The sequence below is a fragment of the Oryx dammah genome, unplaced genomic scaffold, assembly GCF_014754425.2.
Source record: "Oryx dammah isolate SB20612 unplaced genomic scaffold, SCBI_Odam_1.1 HiC_scaffold_5, whole genome shotgun sequence".
Taxonomy (NCBI): Eukaryota; Metazoa; Chordata; class Mammalia; order Artiodactyla; family Bovidae; genus Oryx; species Oryx dammah.
This window is the reverse complement of record NW_024070189.1, coordinates 96621109-96642233: the sequence shown is the minus strand read 5'-3', so window position 1 is coordinate 96642233 and position 21125 is coordinate 96621109. Positions and strand designations below refer to the sequence as shown.

The 21125-nt window shown below is 57.2% G+C and overlaps 1 protein-coding gene across 9 annotated transcripts in view; it reads right to left on the bottom strand.

Moving 5' to 3' along the window:
• NFIX (nuclear factor I X) overlaps positions 1–21125 on the bottom strand; it is a 95663-nt gene that overhangs the window by 34903 nt on the left and 39635 nt on the right. Inside the window, exons 3-4 of one of the 9 annotated variants that reach the window (XM_040240836.1) lie at positions 14782–14895; positions 9486–9762 (exon numbers count right to left, since the gene is read on the bottom strand). The exons of 7 other annotated variants lie outside the window; for them this stretch is intronic. In XM_040240836.1, coding sequence (XP_040096770.1) covers positions 9716–9762; positions 14782–14895 — 161 coding nt within the window. In that variant the 3' untranslated portion in view covers positions 9486–9715. Of the gene's footprint in view, positions 1–9485; positions 9763–14781; positions 14896–21125 lie in introns of those variants that run through there. One more of the 9 variants, XM_040240837.1, reaches the window with a different exon arrangement.

Sequence of the window (21125 nt, the reverse complement as noted above, 5' to 3'; positions counted from 1 at the left end):
GCAGAACGGCAGAACGGCTCAGGAAGAGTGAGTACCTACATCTTTTTAGAGAGCCAAACTCCAGACCAGGGTTCTCAATCCCCACCCCATGGACCCTTCTTGGGCAACAGCAGGAGGTGTCTCTGGCCTCCGCCCCCTAGGTGCCAGCAGCATCATGCCCCCTCAGCTGGGACAGTCCCAAATGCCTCCCCATGGCCAAGCGCCCCCGAGGGCAGTGGTGGAACCCACTGCTCTTGGGCATCTGTTGATAACCACAGTCTGTGTATTTACGACCAGGACTTCACCTCACCTCTCTCCCTTGGGGCTTAAGTCCCAGAGTGCTTGGCTTCCCAAGTGTCTCGGGGGTCTGTTCTTTCTCCTGAGATAGTCTCCCTACCTTACCCATCTGGCCAGAGGAGGTCTAGAGCTACTCGGGCTCAGCAATGGTTTAATAAAGCATTGGGGTGTTAGGAAGTATAGCAGGGGGGGAGCCCATGGACAGGTAAAGTGAAAGTTCAGAGCTTTCACTCTTTAAAAGTCAGGAGCCAGAAGTCATGCCCAGGTCCTGAAAGAAGCCTGAGTTCTACATTGCTGGAGGTGAAGCCCACAGGAGAGATGGAGACTTGCCTGGGTGCAAACCCCTGGGAAGATGCCCTGCTCAGCCCTCAGAGGCCAGCAAAAGTCCTGCACTGCTCTAGCCATCAGACCACCCTCCTGTTTGGGGGTGCCAGAGAAGCAGGAGTCTAGGTGTCCCTAGCTAAACCCCAGCCCAGGTCAACCCCCCTCCCCTGTTCCTGGGGTCACCTGTAGCTGTCCTGGTTGGGGTGGGGGGACCCAGTTCCAGCAGCCCTTCTTCCTTCTGGCCCAGGAAGCCTGCCTCTCTCCCTGGCCCTCCAGGAACCCTGAACAGCCCCCTTCTGGGAACAGAGCCAAAAAGATGGAAGAAGGATGTTTATAAGCTGCTAAAAGGGAAAAAGGAAAAAAGTGGGAGGTGGGGCAGAGAGGCCCAGGCTTCCAGGTAGTGTGGATGAGGCCTCGGTGGGGAAGGAGCAAGGCCACCCTCCCCAGGGACCCTGCCGCCCCGCTGACCTTCTAACTGGTGAGATGGCGCCCCCTGCCCCACCTAGCTGGGCCACAACCAGGCAGGCCTAAGAGTGTGCACACGCGGGAGTCTCTCACCCCAGAGCACATGCGTGCTAAGTTGTTTCAGCCGTGTCCAGCTCTGCGCGATGCTATGAACTGAGGCCTGCCAGGTTCCTCTGTCCATGGGATTCTCCGGGCAAGCATACTGAAGGGGGTTGCTCTGCCCTCTTCTAGGGGATCTTCCTGACCCAGGGATCAAACCCGGATCTCCTGCACTGGCAGGCAGGTTCTTTACCACTAGCGCCACCTGGAAATACCCCACAGTGGGCTGCCAAATGACGGCTTCTTGACATTCTTACCCCGACCCACAGGACTCTAAGACACTACTGGTTCTAGCTTATGCCCCGCCAACCCCGGCCCCAACACACACTGCTCGGCCTGGGAAGGGTCAGGGCCTTGGGGATGGAGAGCTGGGGTGTGGTGACAGGAGCCCAGCTTGGTGGGAGTGAAAGCCGAGTCCCGAGCTCACAGGGCTCGGCACACAGCTAATGGGAGGCTGGCAGTGGCAAATTGTTGTTTACTTTTAATTAAGTAAACAATGTCGGCTTTCCGCCTCCTCCCCTGCCATCCCAGCCAGTAATTTGGGAGATGACAATGGGGTTGTTTCCTTCCTCCTGCCTTCTTCCCTCCCTCCAAGCACTCCTGCTCTCTCCCTGCTCTTATATAGCAGCCACTGGGACTCGCTAGAGCCGAGGCCCCACACGGTGGGGAGGGGGGAGGAAGGTCCAGGCTGACCCACTGTCTGCGGGGTCCCGAGGTGGCAGGTACTAGCTTAGGGGGCACAGTTAAACTGGCAGGGTCTCTGGAGGGTGGCAAGGGGAGGCTTGCCATGGGAATCTCTCAGCGTTTAAGCTGTAGCCCATTTCCTCTCTGCTCCCTCCCTCCACAGGCCTCCTCCCTGACCACCATCTCTCAAATCCAAAAAACAGGTGATCCAGAGTCTCCAGTGGAAGCAGAAGCAGAGGCCAAAACGAGCTGAGCAGGGGACATCCCCAAAGTCGGATGGGTCTCCCTCACGAGCAGCCACCAGGCGGGACCTTCTGGTCTGCTCAGGCAGAACAGGGTCAGGCCTGAGGCTGGTCAGCCTCGGGGCCAGAGCTCACTGAGCCAACCAGATGCCGGGCAGCGGGTACCAGCTTTTCCTCGAGCAGGGCTGGCTCCATGGCCTTGGTTACTGCTCTACCTGATGGTGAAATTCTTAACTTTTGAACAAGGGGCTGTGCGTTTTCATTCTGCTCTGGGCTTTACAGATTCTATAGGTGGTTCTGCTCAGAGGCCCAAGTGAGTGAGGAATGGGAAGAAGAAATCGAGCTAAGCCAGTCTTGGCCTTTCCCCAACTGGGTCCCCTGGCCTGGGGTGGGGCGGGTTGGGGGCAGGCGCTGGGCTCCCCTGAGTGAAGAGGCAAGCCAAAGGGGCCCAACCCTGAGACTCTGTGAGAGGCTGAATCTCCAATGACTCCACGTGGGCAGGCAGACAGGCACAGGGCACTTATGTGGAAACAAAATGCTTCGCACATCCTTTCTCAGGAAGACTGTAAATGGGCCCACCTCTCCAGGGCGCAGTGGAGGCAGGGGATGGGAAGCTCCTTGTCCCCCCTCCAGCCTGTCCTCGTTGGAGCCAGCAGGTCCTGAGCCCAGCCCGGCCTGGAGCTCATTCCTGCCCCCTCCTCCCTGAGAGGCAGAAGACTCCTCCAAGGTGTTGGGGGTTGGGGGACAGAGTCGTGTGCAAGCCCCGCTCCTCCCCCTGCCCCCCTCTCTGCTCCCCAACCTCCCAACCTCCTTCCAAAGGGAAGGGCGGGACTAGGCGGTGGAGCTGGCTGGGGCTGGATGCAATTTCAGCCACGGAGCAGGGCTCCCTGGCTGGAAGCAATTTTCTCATTAGGACCCCGGGCTGCCTGCACGTTGGTTCTCAGCCCTCACTCCCCTCCTGGGAAACCACACCCCACAGGCCTCCCCACAGACCACTCACACGCACAGGGAACCCATGGGTATGAGTCAGGGGGACGACAGTGGGGTCAGTGCGGCGAGGGTGCAGGAGAGAGGTACTGGCCCAAAACCTCTGCAGGGGAGGCCAGTGGAGAGAGCAGGGCTCCTCACCCAGCAGCTGGCCACCCGCTGCCGCCTGTTTAGGGCTCCCCAGCACAGATGCACAGACAGCCACCCCTCTTTGCTTGCAGGAGTGAGGATCCCAGCCCCCAGGACCGAGAGCCCTAAGGCTGGCTTCACACCACACTCCTGACTGCTCAGCCACCTCACCAGCCCATACCCTTCTTGCTCAGCTGGGCTGGGGGTGAGCAGATGGGCTTTGGGGAAGCAGACCCCCTCCCCCAGCTCCAAGGCTGCTCAGAGTAAAGGGTGGTCTCAGGCAAGTAAGGAGGGGGACCGAGGCCCTGTGAGGGGCGGCTCCGCGCTCTCGCTCCGCAGACACATGTGGTTGGACTTAAAAAGCTATTAGGGAGCGAGGCGCTGGCGGGAGTGTGGCCGGCCCTCACACCAGCAGCGGGGAGGGGAGGGCAGATGCCGAGGCGGTGAGCTCAGCACCTCCCGCTCCCTCCCCAGCAGGGCCCCTGGACTCCAGGAGAACTCAGGGACCCTCACTCAGCAGGAGAAGGGGGTGAGCCCTCGGGGGAGGGCAGGCGGGCTGCCGCAGGGCCGGGGCCGGGCGCCGGGCACCGGGCACCGATTCCAGGAGCTGCCGCTATCCGAGGGCTCTAGGCCGGCCTTGGCGACCTCTGGGGTAGGGGGACAGGCCCCCGGGTTGTTTCATGGCTCCGCGGGCCCCAGGAGGGCACACACAGGCTCTCGGCCTGACTTCGGCTTTCTTGGGGTGACAGTGGGCTGGAGGTCTCCTGTGTGCTTGGCAGGGCTGGGGAGGGGTGATTATTAGGAGAGCAGGAGCGAGCGGGAAGGGAAAAGTGAGCCCCACCCATCACGAGGCCAGAAAGGACCGACGGAAAGTTCCCTAGAGCTGCCAGCTTGTAAAGAGCTTCTTTTCTTTCCAAATTATGAACATTTTTTAACAACGGGGCGGGGGGATGGGGTAGAAAACTCAGAGCGGCAATCTAGGCCTTCATTAGGACCGTGTGTGACCGTGCCTGACTGGTGACTGAAGGTGACGGATGCATATGTGCTGAGTGTCCAAGATTTCTACTCCAGAAGCCCAGCCAACACAAGCTGGGGCCCCCTGCCCCACCCCCTCCTCGGTCCCCTTGCTTTCAGAGACCTAACTCTCCTTGCCCCACGCCTAGCCCAGAGAAGGCTGACACTGCAAGTGGCTGTCAAGAGGGGCAAGGGACACTGAGTGGAACCAGGCCTGGGATTGGCCAGTCACTTGCTAAAGATCCAGCTCCGTCCCTGAAGGAGAAATCCCAGGGGTGCTGACCTTAACACCCCAGGAACAGGCCTTTGGCTCTGGGTCCTCCACAGGACTCTAGTGAAACGCTCCCACCCAAGCTTCCCTGGTGGCTCAGTGGTGAAGAATCCACCTGCCAATGCAGGGGACCCAGATTCTACCCCTGGGTGGGGAAGCTCCCCTGGAGAAGGAATGGCAACCCACTCCAGTATTCTTGCCTGGGAAATCCCATGGACAGAGGAGCCTGGTGGGCTATAGTCCATGGGGAAGCAAGACTCAGACACGACTTAGCGACTAAACAACAACAAGGCTCCTGAGGTTCTTGGAGCTGTTCAGCCATTCACTGAGGTCAATGACAGCCCCCCAGTCCCCTGAGGAAGCAATGCAGAAGTGGGGAGCTCAAGTTACACAGTGCCTCTGCTGTGTGGCAGGCAGGACCTGGGTGTTCGGGAGACATTTAATCTGTCTGACACCCCATGGAGTGGCTGTTATTTCCCCCAGTTTTAAAAGGTGAGAATATCAAGGTCCAGTGGAACCAACTGCGGTCAGCTAGAGCCCGGATGGGCGGCATCTCCACAGGTCTGGTGGCAGAGCTGCCAAGGCTCCTCCTTCCCAGCCGATCTGTAAGCTGGAGGGCTGCGAGCTGCGAGGGGACCCCAGGCAGGGCAGCAGAGAGAAGACTGCTCTGAGCCCAGGAGTCGGCCGGTGGGGGAGGAGCTGACCACAGAACTGGTGCCGGATCGTGCTCAGGAAACACGCGAAGAATGCGGCTGGCAAGGGGCCAGTGGGCCAGGACCACAAAGAGGCCTTTGTTTTCGGAGGTGTCCAGGGAGTGGATGGACAGAACAGCAGAGGTGGGGGCAGCACCCCTTGGGGGTTTGCCTGGGGAAGGGCAGCCATGCCTGCACTGTCCCCACACACCGCCCGCTCCTGTAGTCCCCTGCTTCTGGCCCCTGCGGGGCTGGGTTCTCCTATCCAGCCGGCCGCAGACTCCAGGGAAGAGAGCCCCTGGGGCCAGGTTCCCCCATTCTCAGCAACCGCCACCTTGGCTTGAGGGGTGCTCCATGCTCTATCCCGAATCCACCCTTCTGAACCCCAGAAGTCACTTCCCCTGTAAAGTGATGCTGCAGTTCCCTGGAGGCCCGCAGACATTCTCCTCCGCCTCTAGGCTTCCCAGCGCTGGCTGCAAGGAGTGAGGATCCTCTGGGTGAGGGTGAGGGGGTCGGGGCAAGAAACGGGGCCTCTGACCTCCAGGTGGGCCGTGTGAAGTACTGGAGAACCCATGCCCCCCAGCGGTCCCTCTTTCCCACCATGGGAGAGGGGGAAAAGCCTGGAACATGTTCCCTCCTCCTTCCCTCTCTGCAGTTGCAGGGTTGCTCCAGCCAACCTCTTCTTGGCATCTGGAAAAGTTTGGGAAACTTTAAAAAATTTTTTTCTGGAGTTTGTCTATGGTTCCCCAGCCTTGGGGAGCCACAGCCAAGAAGAACGGAAGGGGGAGTAGGGGGCAGAGCAGAAACTCAACAAGAGAAATAGAGCAAGCAGGGAAGGCAGGGAGACCCAGGGGGACCCCCACTAGCCAGGCTGGCCCCTGACTGGCCTGACCCTTTGGCCTACCCACCTCTCCACAGCCGGCAAGAAGGATTCCCACAAGACCGTCAAGCCCACCCAAGCACCCCAGGCCTGCGACGCCAGTCCCTGCTGGGGTCCCACCCAGCGCACTGCTCAGCGTCCTCCCCAGGACACCTCTGCCAAACACATGTGCACCCAGGTGGAGGGGCCACCTGTGTCTGTGACCCCCAGAAAAGGAGAGGGCCTCTTAGGATGGGCAGCTAGAGGCAGTAACAGCAGCTGGAAAGGGGGCCTGAGGAGAAAGTGGGTGGGCTTTTCTGTCGGTAGGATTTCTATCTAGGTTTCCAACTCCCTGTGAGCAGGAGGAGGGCAACATGGGAATTGGCAGAGCCCCCCAAGGCCCGGCAGTCTCCCTTCTCTGAGGAGTGTGTGGACGGGCAGCCCCACAGAGCAGCTGAGGCAGTGCTGAGGTGGTCTAGGGCTGACTCAAAGGGCAGGATGGAGGGTGTGTTATAAGCAGAACTCTAGGTTCGTCCCAAGAAAGGGGGCACGTGTGACACGCTACTGTTTCTCTAAGAGGACCCAGATCATCACGTCAGAAGGGTGCCCCCCTCACCCTGACATGGTTCCCACCTGGGTCAGGGTCAGGGAAGGCAGGAAGCTTTTCCTGACCGCAGGGATGCATGGTGGGCCCCTCCTGACCACCCATCCTCAGGCGACCCGCCCTGTGCTCTCAGAATACAGTGGTCACTCGGGAGGGTTGGCCCCCATCAGGACAGCTCCCCTTTGAGCCCCCTGCCCAGGTGGCCAGCAGTGTGCGCCTCTCAGCTTCCAGACTGCCTGGAGGACCTGTAGCACCAGGACACCAGCTGGGAATGCAGAGGCAGTCTGGGGCAGGCCCAGGAATCTGTGTGCTAACACGCCATCCAGGGGACTCTGACGCAGGCTCTGGGGCGAGAATCACTGGCCGAGGGGGAGGATCCTGACTGGGATGGCAAGTGGGGGGAGGAGAGAGAGAGAAAGAGAGGAAAGGAGTGCCGTGGGGGTTGGGGGGCGTGGGGCACAAAGGCAGCACCACCTGAAGGCAAGGGGGCACTGGGTCCTAAGTCCTCCAGGCAAAGTGGAGGGCGGAGGAAAGACAGAGGAGGGGTGGCGGGGAGGCGGGGCCAGTGGGCAGCAGGGGGTCTGCCAAGGAAGAGCAGGAAGAGGAGGGGGCAGGGCAGACACACAGTGGGGAGGGAGCGGCGCTGTAGACGCGCCTTCCCACTGCGGCCAGAGCTCCCAGGAGCCACCCCGCCCCCTCCAGGCACCTGCTAAGGAGGCAGCGCAGCCGCTGCGGGTTGTGTTTCTTTAACCCCTGGGGCCTGTTGACACAGATTAGTATCGCTGGTCAGGGGTCAATAGGGAAGGCTCTTGAGGTCAAGACCTGAACAACTGGAGTTGTAATGAGCCACGTGGGGAAGAGGCCCAGGCAGAGGAGAGGGCTGAGGGGGAGGAGGAAGAGGGCTGGGCTGTGCCTAGGAAGGCAGCAGCTGGGCTCCCAGAGAGGGCCCTGGGGAACCCACCTGCGCTTGGGGCGGGAAGGAGATCAGACTCGTGATTCAGGCAGAGGAGAGACACACCGCGGGCTGCCCAGAGCTGGACCCGCAGCCAGGAAGGGACGGGGTGGGGTCTGTGCGAGGGGAGATGGGAGACCAAGGCGGGCCTCACCTGACCGCCCCCTGCGGCAGACCCCTCAGGGGTAGACAGCACCCCTCTCCCCTCCGATGACCTTCTGTACCCTGGGTGGGCGTGACCCTGCTCCCCCTGAGTCTGTGGTGGGGTGGCTGGGGTGGCGCTGCGCCCACCTGAGCCGTCCGCCCACCCTGGGCCACCTGGTGGAGCCTGAGCCGGGTGACTCATTTGGAGCTCGAGTGAGGCTGGTGCGTGGGCCCTGGCGGGACCGCCTCTGCCCCACCTTCTGTGACAGAAGTCAGGATCCAAGATCCACGGCCCCCACCCAAGTCTGGAGCAGCCACTGCCCAACGCCTCTGCTCGCCCCTGCCCCAGCCTTGGGCAGTCCCAGAGGGCCACAGGGCCCCGAGCCCGCCTCCGCTCACGGCCAGCAACACTGGGCCCCAAAGGCCACCGCAGGGCCACCTCCGGAGGGGCTGGTCTGGGTGGGAGGAGTGGACAACGTGAGGCCATGGAGGTGGAGGGGCGAATGAGAGGACACGGACACCCCAGGGTGCAGGGGGCGGTGGGAGGGAGTGAGGGGCCGGAAAAGCTGGCTTGAGTGCCTCTCCCTGAGGCTGGATTCTGGGCGCACAGGGGACACACTACGAGCCCGCCCCACGCTGAAGAGGGGGACAGGCTCTGGGGGCGGGAAGCGACGTGGCGGAAACTGTACTAAGGGGGCTGACGGCCGAGTTGGGGTGTGAAAGACAGAGGCGTTTGGACAAAGGGGGAAAGAGAAAGGCAGACTGAGTGGAACAGAGAAGAGGAGCAACATGGCAAATGCAGGGTCTGCAGAGAGCTCCGTCTGCTGGAATACACGGTGCCGGGGAGCGAAGGGAGACGACACGGAAATGGTCAGTGAAGGCCTGTCAGAGACCCTGGGTGCCTGCCTAGGGAGACAGCACCGCTGGGAGAGAGTGTGACCAGCTGCCCATTTGACGGTGGTTACGAAATGCGAAGAGACAGCAATTCCCCTGCCAGGTATATTCTAAAGAAAAGCAAAAATACGTGTCCACATAAAGATTCATACACAAACGTGTACAGTGCCATTATTCACCATTGACCCAAAGTGGAAATAATCTACATGGCCATCAATAGAGGAATGGATACATAACATGTGGTACAGCTGCACAGTGGAATACTATTTAGCTATGAAAAGGAATGAAGTTCTGACACGTGCTGCAGTGACGCTGCTCAGTGAGAGAAGCCAGTCACAGAAGGCCACACAGCACGATCCCACTGATACGGAGTGTCTGGACCGGGCAAACTCATAGCGGTGCACATTCAGACCAGCAGCCTCCAGGAGCTGGCAGGAAGGAGGAACTGGGACAGACCGCTAACATACAGAGAAGGCGGTGGCACCCCACTCCAGGACTCTTGCTTGGAAAATCTCAGGGACAGGGGGGCCTGGTAGGCTGCAGTCCATGAAGTCACTAAGAGTCGGACACAACTGAGTGACTTCACTTTCACTTTTCACTTTCCTGCATTGGAGAAGGAAATGGCAACCCACTCCAGTGTTCTTGCTTGGAGATTCCCAGGGACGGGGGAGCTTGGTGGGCTGCTGTCTATGGGGTCACAGAGTCGGACATGACTGAAGCGACTTAGCAGCAGCAGCAGATAACAGATATGGGGGTTTTTTGTTGGGAGCTGTGATGGAGCTGTTCTAGAATTAGATAGTGATGATAGTTGCACTCCATTATGAATGCAGGAAATGCCATTAACTAATATACTGTAAAATAGTGAACTTTATTATGTGAATTTTAACCCAATAGAAAACAAATCCAGAAGAGAGGAGAAGCTGAATTCACAAAATCACAGCGGTCAAGAGGCAGGGACACTCTGGAGCCACCGCAGGGCCACAACAGTTTGCTTGCGAGGGCTTGTGAACTGGTGACACCCTCAACCAGGACTAGGCGTGGGACAGGGAGAAAAGAGGGGAGCTGGGAGTGCGGTGAGGTCACTGATGGACACAGGGTGGGGAATCAGCTGGATGTCGCCCAGGAGCTGGAAAGAAGAGCTTGGAGAGTTCAGATCTAAGAGACGCCAGGGGGCCGGGGGTGGGCAGCAGTGACCGGAGAGGCGCCCAGAGGGGATGGGCCCCAGGCTGGCCTCCCTGGGTCAGGCCGGCAGCAAGGCTCTTCCAGGCCTAACCCAAGCATTAGCGCCTAGTACATCAGACTGCTATGGGCTTAGATGGGGCTCAGTGATGCTGACCAATAGCATCAGCGATTACAGGAGAGGGGGCAGGAGGAGAAGAGAAGGAGCAGACCCAGGGGAAACCAGCCTCCACAGGGCAGACGCAGCAAGTGAGCCTGACCAGCCTCCACAGGGCTGAGGCAGCAGGCGGGCCTGACCAGCCTCCACAGGGCAGAGGCAGCAGGCGGGCCTGACCAAGCTCCACAGGGCAGAGGCAGCAGGCGGGCCTGACCAGCCTCCACAGGGCAGACGCAGCAGGCGGGCCTGACCAAGCTCCACAGGGCAGACGCAGCAAGTGGGCCTGACCAGCCTCCACAGGGCAGACGCAGCAAGCGGGCCTAACCAAGCTCCACAGGGCAGGGCAGAGGCAGCAAGCAGGCCTGGGCGATACGCAGGGAAAGAAAGGGCCCGGGATGCCTCAGGGCAGAGAGAGGGCCCTATCGTCCTGGGTCCAGGGACCAAGTAGACCACAGGCAACTGCCTGTGGAAAGCCGGGCCTGGGAGAGGAGGCCGAGTGGTAACTGATCGGGGTCCTTGACCAAGACCTGTGGGAAGTGTGGGAGGCAAGCCGCTCGTCCCCCGAGCCTCTGATCCCCTGCTTCTACCCTCCTCACCCCGCGCGACAGCCTTGCCCACGGTGCTGGGCCCTGCAGCTCAACACATGGCACCACTCAATGGTTTCTGGCACCGGAGCGGGATTTATTTCCTGGACGAAGCAGCCAAAATCGTTCTGCACCTTTGTTCGCAAGCACGGTGCAGTCAGAGCCGACATTTTCTAGCTGGGCTGGGGAAGAACAACTCAAAATGGATTCAGGGAGGGTGTCGGCTAAGGAGCAGCTGAAATGCTGCCTTCCATGGTCTGCAAGGCTGAAGGCCAACGGGGGGGAAAGGATGTGGTCACGTTTATAAAGTCAAGTCAAGCAGGGTTTTTAGTGAGCTTGCTGTAAGTCAACTCTGGGGATAGGTAAGCCACCTGAAGCTTAAAAGGGGGCTGATCTAAGGCAACAAGAAGTTTTACTAAAAAAAAAAACAAGAGTGGCCTTGCAGACTGTACTACCTAAGAGACAGCCTCATGTCCAGGGGAGAACGGCTCTGATTCATGGGTGGAAGACTGACATCGCTCCGCTCCCAAGAATCTAAAGTGATGCAGAGAATAGTTCCCTCCGGTACCCACCTCTCAGGGCCTCTGAGTCCTGGATACCTGGACATCAAGTTCAGGTTCCAGACCTATGGCCCAATAGAGGAAGGCAGGTCCCCTATCCCACCCCAGCCCTCTCAACAGCCAGCCCGGAGGCTGACAGTGGCTTCCTTTCTGATGTTCGCACTGGCCCCTCAACAGTCTGGGTCTTGGACCCTCTCCTGGTAAGGGCCGGTGATTTAGACCAAGACAATGTCCTGCAAGGCAGAGACCCATCCCAGGGCCCCCAGAAGCCATCTGTCTCCTCTCTCCTCCCTTCTCCTTCCTCTCCTTCTCTTCCCTTTCTCTCCGATCCTGCCATTCACACACGGAGATGTGCATAGACACAAAAAGGCGCTCCCGTGCGCTAGGGTCCACGTAGAATCATCGCCTCACAGCCTATTTACAGACGTTTTACCAAACAAAACATCAACCCCCAATGTTTGACAGGAAGCCCCTCCCCTCTTGTCAGGAGCGATGCCTCCTGAAGGGGGTTCCCAGCGATGAGCAGCAAAAACCCCAGGAAGGGGAGAGGGGGAAGAAAAGGAACGCACAGGGCGGGAGAAGGTAAAATTATAAGGTTGGAGCTGTCAAGGCAAAAAACGGGGGGAAAAGGCAAAGCGACTCCACTATTAGGGACTCGGTGTGAAACATAGAATTCACAACAGCCAAAAATCTTCGTGCTTTGTCTGCAGGAAACAGAGACAGACACAGAGGCCTAAGGGCTGGGAGGGCCTTGCAGCCACTCCGCACACAGCCTGCGTATAAGCAGCGCACATGCCCCGAGATGCAGGACTGAGCCCACAGCCGCCTCCCCCAGCCCCACAAGCCGCTCCCTCTGCCTGCTAGTCGCCATCCTGCCCCCTCTCCCAGGGGCGCCCTGAGAGGGACCCGAGTTGGAAACAAATGTGCAAAGGGGGCAGTACTGCCCTCTCGGTGGACAGGGATGAACGGTGGAGACGCCTACCCAGAGAAGAGCAGACGTGGGGGCACTCAGTCCTGCTCAGCTCCACACCTCAGAGGAGCAGCCGGGCTGGAGGTGCTTTCTGGAGAAGCCAGAGTGTGCCCGGTATCCTGGCAGGATCGGAACCCTGAGGGCTTAAGCCCTTCCCATCCCTGCACACCTTCCTCCCGACTCCTCTCACTCAGAGAGGCCTACAGGCTGGAGCTGAGGGGCAGCGTCTAAGCCCTTCACTCCCAGGTGCCTCGGTGGGCAATGAGGACATGAAAGAGGGGAACCAAGCGCAAGAACCCCAGTTTGGGTCCAGTGCTTGCTTCTGGAAAAGGAGGGAAAGGCCTGCCAGGAAAGAGAGGGGGAGTGGAGAGAAAAGTGTGTGGCCTCGGGTCCTGACAGCCACCATGGGATGAAGCACACTGGGGCTGTCAGCCTGGGGCCCCTGCTTGCCCCTGCCTCCCCAGGAGCAGAGCTGCTGAGCACCCTGGGCCGAGGTCTCGAGAGGCAGCCCCAGGGAGTCCTGGGGGCCCTCTTTTGTGCTGACTTGCCCGTTGCCATTTGCTCCCTCTGCTGTGGTCAGGGTTTTCCTACTGTGACACCCCGGACATCAGGGCAGGACCGCTCCCGCTTCGGGACTGTCCCATTCATTGTAAAACAGATAGCAGCACTCCTGGCCCTAAGCCGCTAACTGCCACTAGTGACCTCACCACCACCACGCAGTGACAACCAGAAAGGCCTCCAGACATCACCAGCAGTCCCCTGGGGGCAGAGCTTCCCCCACGCTTTATGATCACCCTTGTCCCATTCTCCCAGGACCGCGCCACCCGCAGCTTTGGACCCACGCCAGCGGGGGGACCAGGTACCTGTCTATCCAGGAGACAAGGAGTGGCTGTGGAGCTGGCGGCTGTGAAGCCCCTGAGAAGAGGGCTACTGTCCCACCCTGACTGCCACCACGTCCCCTTCATTCTGTGCCTGCAGAGGCCCATCCGTTCCCTAGGCGGCCTGTGAGGTCTGGGTGCCGAGCGGGGGGCGCACCTCTGTCCTCCCCCTCCTCAGCCCTGATGAGCTCCTTGTGTCATGCCAGAGCTTTAGTGGGACCCCAGCCCACCTGCCCAGAGCCCCGGCCAGGGCTGTTATGCCTGCCCTGTGTCCAGACACCAGGCTTTTAATAGCAGCTTCCTCTGGGGCTGGGCTCCCCCAACCTTCGCCTCTCACTCAGCCTAGCTCCTGACGGGGGGAGCCACGGCGCCCTGTAATTATAGCAATTGTAATCTCTTTTACTAACAGGTAGATTAATAGCAAGGCAGGTTCACAAAGAGCCCCAGACAGGAGCTGCTCAGCTGCCGAGCGGGCTGGAAAGGCCTGACACCTCGCAGCAAGGATGCACACCACTGACACAGACACTCGCTCCAGGCCTGAGGAGCTCGGGGCCTGCAGTCTGGGCTGGTCATGCCCCTGGGTGACCGGGGACTCACCGCGTGACCGGGGGACTCACTGCGTGACCGGGGGACTCACTGGGTGACCGGGGGCAGGTGCCTGCGCTCCCCCTAGGCTTCAGTGTCCTCATGGGAGCAACAAAGAGTTTGAACTTCGTAGTCCTCAGCATTTACTCTCACATCCTTGGGGTGTGACTTGCACTGACATTTATTCACACACTCCAACCCACACCAGGACACAGATACCCACCTCCTGACACTCAGCCACACACGCACAGACATTGACAGGGTCACACATGCCAAACATGCAGAGTTAAGGAACGAAGCGAGCTTCATGAACACAGGAGCCCCACCTACGATGGGATGGCTACAGGCCCTCTGGGAGCTGGACGCCTGCACCGCAGCCACAGGGAGGAGGGGAAAGGCTTCTGCTGCCCCTCTCTGTCCTGCACCAGCCCTTCCTCTGCTGCAGATCATGGGATTCCCACCAGGCCTCAGGAGTCCTAGCGAAGCTCCCACTTCACAGGGCCTAAGGATAGTTAAGTTCTGGGCAAGATGAGGCATCGAGTAGAAGCGGTGGGTGTCAGAGGCCAAGACACTGCCACCTTGACGGGCCAAAGAAATGTAGACGGTGATGTGGGGAGGTTCAAAGTGAATGAATACACGTGTGTGCACGCAGGCGCCACAGCCTGTGAGTAGAGCCAGTGGGGACCAAGCCCAACCAGGGTAGGCTCACGTGCGTATGCCTGGGGACCCTGGCGGAGGAGATGGCCCTGGCCTGGGGCCTTCTGTGTGTGTCCCGGCTGTGTGGCCCTGGGGGACACCATCTCTAGGGCGCTGGGTGTGTGTGTGTGTGTGCGTGCGCACAAGTGAAGACAAAGCCCCCAGCTTGGAAGGCAGAGCTCACCGTTCCCGAGCCTCCCCTCCAGTCACAGGGGATCACACTTCACCAGACAGTCCCAGGGTCCTGGTGGCAGACGGTGGTGCCGGCCTCAGGGATGGGCAACAGCTGCTTCCTCGGGAACTCTTGGGGGCCGTGCTGGCGGCCACCACGGGCCTGCAATTCGGCGGTGGTGCTGGGGGGCTGCTGCCATTAAGGCGCCATGGCCAGCACCTGCTCACTGCCACGCAGTCCCCGGGCTCCCCTGCCCACTCCCAGCCTGAAAGAACCAGCACCACCGTGCCTGAGGCCCTCAGGAACCCTCCCCTTCTAGCAGTGCTAACACAAAGAGGCCTGGAAGAGGGGACCTCAGACTCACACGGAAACGCAGGTTGGAGGACGAGAGTGTGTGGGGTGACGTCCAGGAGTTCTTTCGTTGGTCGACAGCACGCGTCCATCAGGGGACGTGTGAGCGGATGTAGCCGACGCACACCTGTGACAGGGATGGGAGTGTGGGTGCGTGAGAAGCGTGCCCTCGTGTGATGTGTGCGAATGACGGCAGTGTCTTTCTGTGGCTCTTGGTAGTGCGAACGGGGTACAGCTGGGGATGTGGTGAGATGGACCCTCACATGCCATCTGTGGGCATCAAATTTCCAGACAGCAATTTCACAACATATGTGACAAGTCTTATAGACGAGAGTCTGTACCCTATGCCTGGTAATTCAACCACTGGGAAGCCTTGTCTAAAGTTCATAAACAGAGCCACAGTGCTCCGTGAGCCCAGATGTCCATCCCAGCAGAATTTACAACTCAAAGGCCTCCACACATGAGGGACTGCATCAACTCTGGAACACTCAAGCGTCATGAGTTGCTCAAAAAGCATGTCTGTATTTTTAAAAATAATCATATGTTACATTTATAATAAAGGGTAATTTCCTATTTCCAAAATGAAAAGAGAAGTCACTAGAAATGTTGGTAATTAGGGACAGTGCAGCTAATACTGAGATGCTAAACAACCACAGAGTATTTTTTGAAAAATTGTGACATGTTGGAATACACAATGGTATTAAATTTTTATAAGGAGCACGCCCAAGTGTTTCTATCACTTTTTAAAATTTTAAAACCCAAATTAAAAAAAAATACAATGTTGTGCATGAATAGGTATAAAAAAATGCAACAAAAGGCTATTCATGGTTAACAGGTAGACTTTTGATAATTTTTATTTACCCCTTTAGATTTTGTGCTTCTTTGGTATTTTAACGATAGAATGCGCACTAGTCTTATAACCAGAAAAATGTCTTTTCAAAAAGAGTAGATGGATGAGAGCTTTATGTACCTGACTCTCTCCCCCAAATCACAGCAGACAGTAATGAGGCGATAGCAAACCACAGCCCTGTGGGCCCAGCCGCGCTCATGTTCCTTGAGCCAGGCAGGCCTCCACCTCAGGAACTTCCATCCCTGTGTCCCAGGCCACAGGACACAGGGAAGGAAGGAAGGCAACACCCCCAACCCACCGCCACACTGCAACACTCCTGCAGACCACACTCCTGAGACTACGGGGCACCAGGCCACCCCTCCACTGACAAGGGGGCCTTTGGAAGGGAAAGCAATCTTTGAGAAAGCCAAGGACAGTCACAGGGGGCCAGAGGAAAAGAGGCTCACAACCAGGGAGGAAGTGACCGACTGGAGATTCTTAAGGTGGAGCGAGGAGAGCTGGGAATTCACTCAGAAACCAACAGAACTGACTCTATGGTCTGAAGCCAGTGAAGGGGCAGCAATGGCAGAATCGGCTCAGAGAAGTGGCTCTGCGTGTGTGAGTACGAGACACGCACTGTTCATGTTGCTTTAATAATTCATTGTTAAGAACCAAATCTAGCCACCAGAGCTGGGAGCAAAGCACCAGCTGGGGAGCGGCAGCCATCTCCAACCCAGGAGGCCTGGTCCTGAGGGGTCCCCAGGAGGGAGTGGGCAGGAAGAGCCAGCCCTGTGTCTGCACCCACAGCCGCACAAGGAGCCTGGAGGCCCGGGCTTCCGGGGAGAGGGGCGGGGGTGAGAGGAGACCCTTGAGCAAAAGGCAAACAACCCCCATGCCCTGAGGCTGCTCCCTGCCACCCTGTGCTGCAGGGTGGCCAGCTGGGTGGGGAGGGCCTGGCCTGGGAGGAGTTCCCTTCGCTTCGTGTGTGGGCTGGGAGCTGGGAGCGGTGGTGAGCTGGGGGGTACACAGGCCTTGCCCCTTCTATCAGGACTAGCCACGGAGATACAGGGAAAGCTGGGGTGAGGGTGGGACAGGTCAAGCTGGAGCCTATGACCCCCAAGCAGTGGCCCCTCTAACAAGGGGGCCAGGGAGAGGGCAGCTCCTTCCCCGTTTTCCTGACACCTCATTCTCATTCTCAAAAAGGGAAAAAAACCATATTTTGAGAAACCAAGTCCTTTTCAATCCATTAACCCACAACTTCCCACTTGCCTGCCACATTCATTCCAGCTCTTCAGAAGCTTCCATCACTCCTCACATGCCTGCATTCTCTCCTCACCTGCCTGCATTCTCTCCTCATAATGCCCACACAGAAAGCACACCACCACTCTCCCTGGCCCCACTCCCGTCCTTTATCAGCCCCATCTCTGATTTTTATGCCATTTCATGCCTTTGCATCATCTCAAGGATGGGCTGGGCTGTCGGCTGCTTCCCATATGAAGGTAATTCAATATTCAAAATGGGTTTATGGGGTTGTATAAAACTATACTCTGGGTGACAGCCAGATGCCAAGGCAGATAAAACATAGTCCCAGTTCCAAGATTCCAGCCTAGCAAGAGAAACCTACAAAATTAAGTGCAAAGTGTCACAGAGGAGCAAAATAACCCGGCCCTCAGCCAAACCTGGATCCAGCTTGCATTCAAACAAGGCCTCGCCCAGCTGACTGCTCAATCCTGCAGAAGACTCTCCAGAGGTGCCTGTCTCGTAACAAGCCACGTAAAGGCAGCATTTGGCACTGTGGGAATGCCCGGCCCCTCCCAGGGAGGCTGCACTGGGGAAGCCAGCAGAGGCCCGCAACCACCATCCACAGCCCGGGAAAAGGGCTCTGGCTCACCAGGGACGCCCTGCACCGGAGTGCTTGGTTGGAGAGAAACACATTCAGGAGGCCCTGCCAAGCCAGGCTGGCATTTGAGTAATTATATTAATGAATCTCCAAGTTTCAAAATCTAGTATTAGACGGTGGCTTTAGGACCATCATCCTCAGTTACTGTCCCACACGGCCAGGGACACTCCTGGGCAGCAGCATGGCTACAACAGACTGTGTGTGTGTGGGGTTTAATTTTTTTTTTTAATGCGTGTATTTGAAACTCTGCCCATGAATAAGTCAGAGGACTCTGGACCATCCTTGGGGCAGGGGCCTCTCATTTGGCCATACCTCTTGGGCTGGCAGTGTCCCGAGAATTACTACTCTTGTGGAGCAATGGCCTTTGTGTTCAAAGCCAGCACCGCTCCCCACAGAGTTCCCCTTGGCACAGCAAGCCAGACTTGCCTGCAAACCCATGGGCCTTGCTTTCCCACCCGTGCTCATTAGCTGCCCAATCCCAAGTCCACACTCAAAAGTTTGAGCTCAACACACACAAGGGGCAGCTGATCCTCCTGCTCCCGCCAACCCAGTACAGACCAGACCACTGCACCGCCATCCTGGCCGCCATCTGCGGGCCCCGTCCCAGGCCAGCAAAAATGATGACCTAGTTGGCCATGCTTTAAATGTGGTCAGGGCCAGTGGGGACCAAGTAAACTGCAGCCAGGTAGTAAACTGCTGCCGCTGCTGTTAAGTCACTTTAGTCGTGTCTGACTCTGTGCGACCCCATAGATGGCAGCCCACCAGGTTCCCCATCCCTGGGATTCTCCAGGCAAGAACACTGGAGTGGGTTGCCATTTCCTTCTCCAATGCATGAAAGTGAAAAGTCAAAGTGAAGTCGCTCAGTCGTGTCCGACCCTCAGCAACTCCATGGACTGCAGCCTTCCAGGCTCCTCCATTCATGGGATTTTCCAGGCAAAAGTACTGGAGTGGGGTGCCATTGCCTTCTCCGGGTATTAAACTAAACAGGTACTAAACACAGGTGAGAAAGAAAGAGTTTGCTATACCCTGTGAGTACAATTCACGTACGCCGTGCAAAATGTAATCTGCTCCAAAGGACATCAGGTAGCTTAGAATCCAAATTTCTGTGAGCCTCACACACTCCTGCATCTGTTCCATTTGTGAGGTCTCTTTGGGTGGCAGGCTGGCCCTGGTTGCTGGGTCTGGGAAATGGGCTTTTGTGGAGACAAGTTCTCTTCCTGGGACGAGTGCACTCATGGTGGGGCCTACGGCCTGGAGGCTGCAGTGGCCTGCTCAGGTCTATGTGGGAAGCAACCATGTCTTGCCTCTTGGAAACTCTGACAGGCAATAGGGATCACTGTTCAATGATTCTTTCATTACTATTGTTTTTTTTTTTTAATAACAGGCAAAAGATCCATACTGCCAGGTGGGGCTTACTCTCAGCACCATCTCCATCTTAACTGCAAAGGGACTCAGAGCCTTAGGAAGGCAAAAAGACTCTCTTAGAAGCCCTGTGGTTCCCCCAAAAGGTCTCCCAGCTCCAGAACCCTACACAAATCGAAACACAGACTACAGAGCTGCAAGAAATTCAGAGGGGAGGCCCAGCAGGGTTTGGGGCCTCTGCTAACACAGGCGAGGGAGGACTGTCATATGGAGAGACACACAGGCTCTGCTCACCCACCTCCAAGGCAGGGCTGCTTGGTCTCACCACTACAGACAATCCATGACTTCTGATGGTTTGACTCGATTTTTGACTTTATGTGGTGCAAAGCAATACGCAGTAGAAATCACTTCAAATTTTGAATTTTGATCTTACATGTATAGGTATGGCTGAGTCCCTTTGCTGTCCACCTGAAATTGTCACAACATGGTTAACTGGCTATACTCCAACATGAAATAAGAAATTTTAAAATTTATTTTAATCTTTTCCTGGGCTAGCGATATGCAGTACAATATAGCCTGGTACTCTTGTGATTCTGGGCAGTGGCAGTGAGCCACAGCGCCCAGTCAACCAGTCAGGGGGGTAAACAACCTCTACACTTACAGCCTTTCTGTACCCATGTAATCGGGCATCCCAGGTGGCCCAGTGGTAAAGAACTCGCCAGCCAGTGCAGGAGGTAAAGGAGACACGGCTTTGATGCCTGGGTCAGGAAGATCCCCTGGAGGAGGAAATGGCAACCCACTCCAGTATTCTTGCCTGGGAAATCCCATGGACAGAGGAGCCTGGTGGGCTATATAAAATCCATGGCAAAGAGTCAGACAGGACTTAGCGACTAAAAAATAATAACAACCCATATAATCAACCTGTTTTTCACACTGTTTTTTTATGGTATAGTATTCCATAAATTACGTAAGATATTTATCAGTTTATTATAAAATAGGCTTGTGTTCGATGATTTTGCCCAGCTGTAAACTAGTGGAAGTGTCCTGAGCACGTTTAAGGTGGGCTAGGCTCAGCTATGATGTTCGGTAGGTTAAGTGTATTAAAAGCATTTTTGACTTACAATATTTTCAATTTATGACGGGTTTATCAGGAGGCAGCCCGAGTGCAGGTTTAGGAAGATCTATGGTGACATTTGGGGCCAGGTGGTTCCTTGTTGAGAGACTGTCCTGTGCACTCGTCCTGACTCACGAGATGCCAACAGCACCCCCCCCTGGTTGTGACAACCAAAAGCGTCCACAGCAGTTGCTAAATGTTCCTGAGGGGCAAAATCGGCCCTGGTGGAAAACCACTGTTCTCAGATGACCAACCATCCTGGTTTTCAGGAGACAAAGGGCTTTCCTGGGAAAAGGGACCTTCAGCGCTGAAACCAGGAAACTCCTGGGCAAATGGGGACAAGTAGGTCACTCACCCTTCCTCCCAACTAACTTCAATCGCTCCACCTGCCATCAAAACACATTTCCTCCTCTATCTTCAGGGATGCAAGCAGCAGCTCTTCATCGCTGTGTATGAAACCACTTCTCATACACCTGAAAAAATGACATCCCACCCCACAGATCTTTCTGGGGCCAAAATATCATCCCTGCCTCCTCTTCCTTTCTGAGCACCATCTGAGCACGACCATGACTTCCACGAGGCTCTCTGAGACATGCGCCGAATTGCTCACATATTTTTTATATTACTAAGGCTGAAATTGACCTAAAACCTCTGCTAGGAGCAACGGCCCCACCCTGGTGAGGACAGAACTGGGGTGCAGAGCTCTGGTGGGTGCACATTTCAACTCCCCTTCAGCAAGTGGCCCCGGAGATGTGAGGAGACCCCCCTAGGAGGTGGGAGGATGGAGAGAGACCATTTGGCTCTCCTGTTCTCCCCAGCTGAGTCTCACATGAGCTGCTAGACACAGGGACGGGACCTGAGGCCCTCTAGAGAGGACATGAAAGGACATGGAATTTTCTCCCTGGTACTGGTTGAACACCTGAGAGTCCATTGCACCAGGGATCCCACCTGGTAGGCCTCAGGATTAGCATCCCTCTCTGCGCCCCCCGCCCCCAAAGCTTTCTATCCATTTGCCTCCTCCCTTTAAAGGCCTCTCTTCATTTGGTCCCCCAGGGAGCCGTCTGTTACTACAGAAACAATGATGTCATGTGGGGGGTGGGGCTGCGGGTCCCTCCCACCCCTCCCTAGCTAGGTATCACGCCTGCCTACATC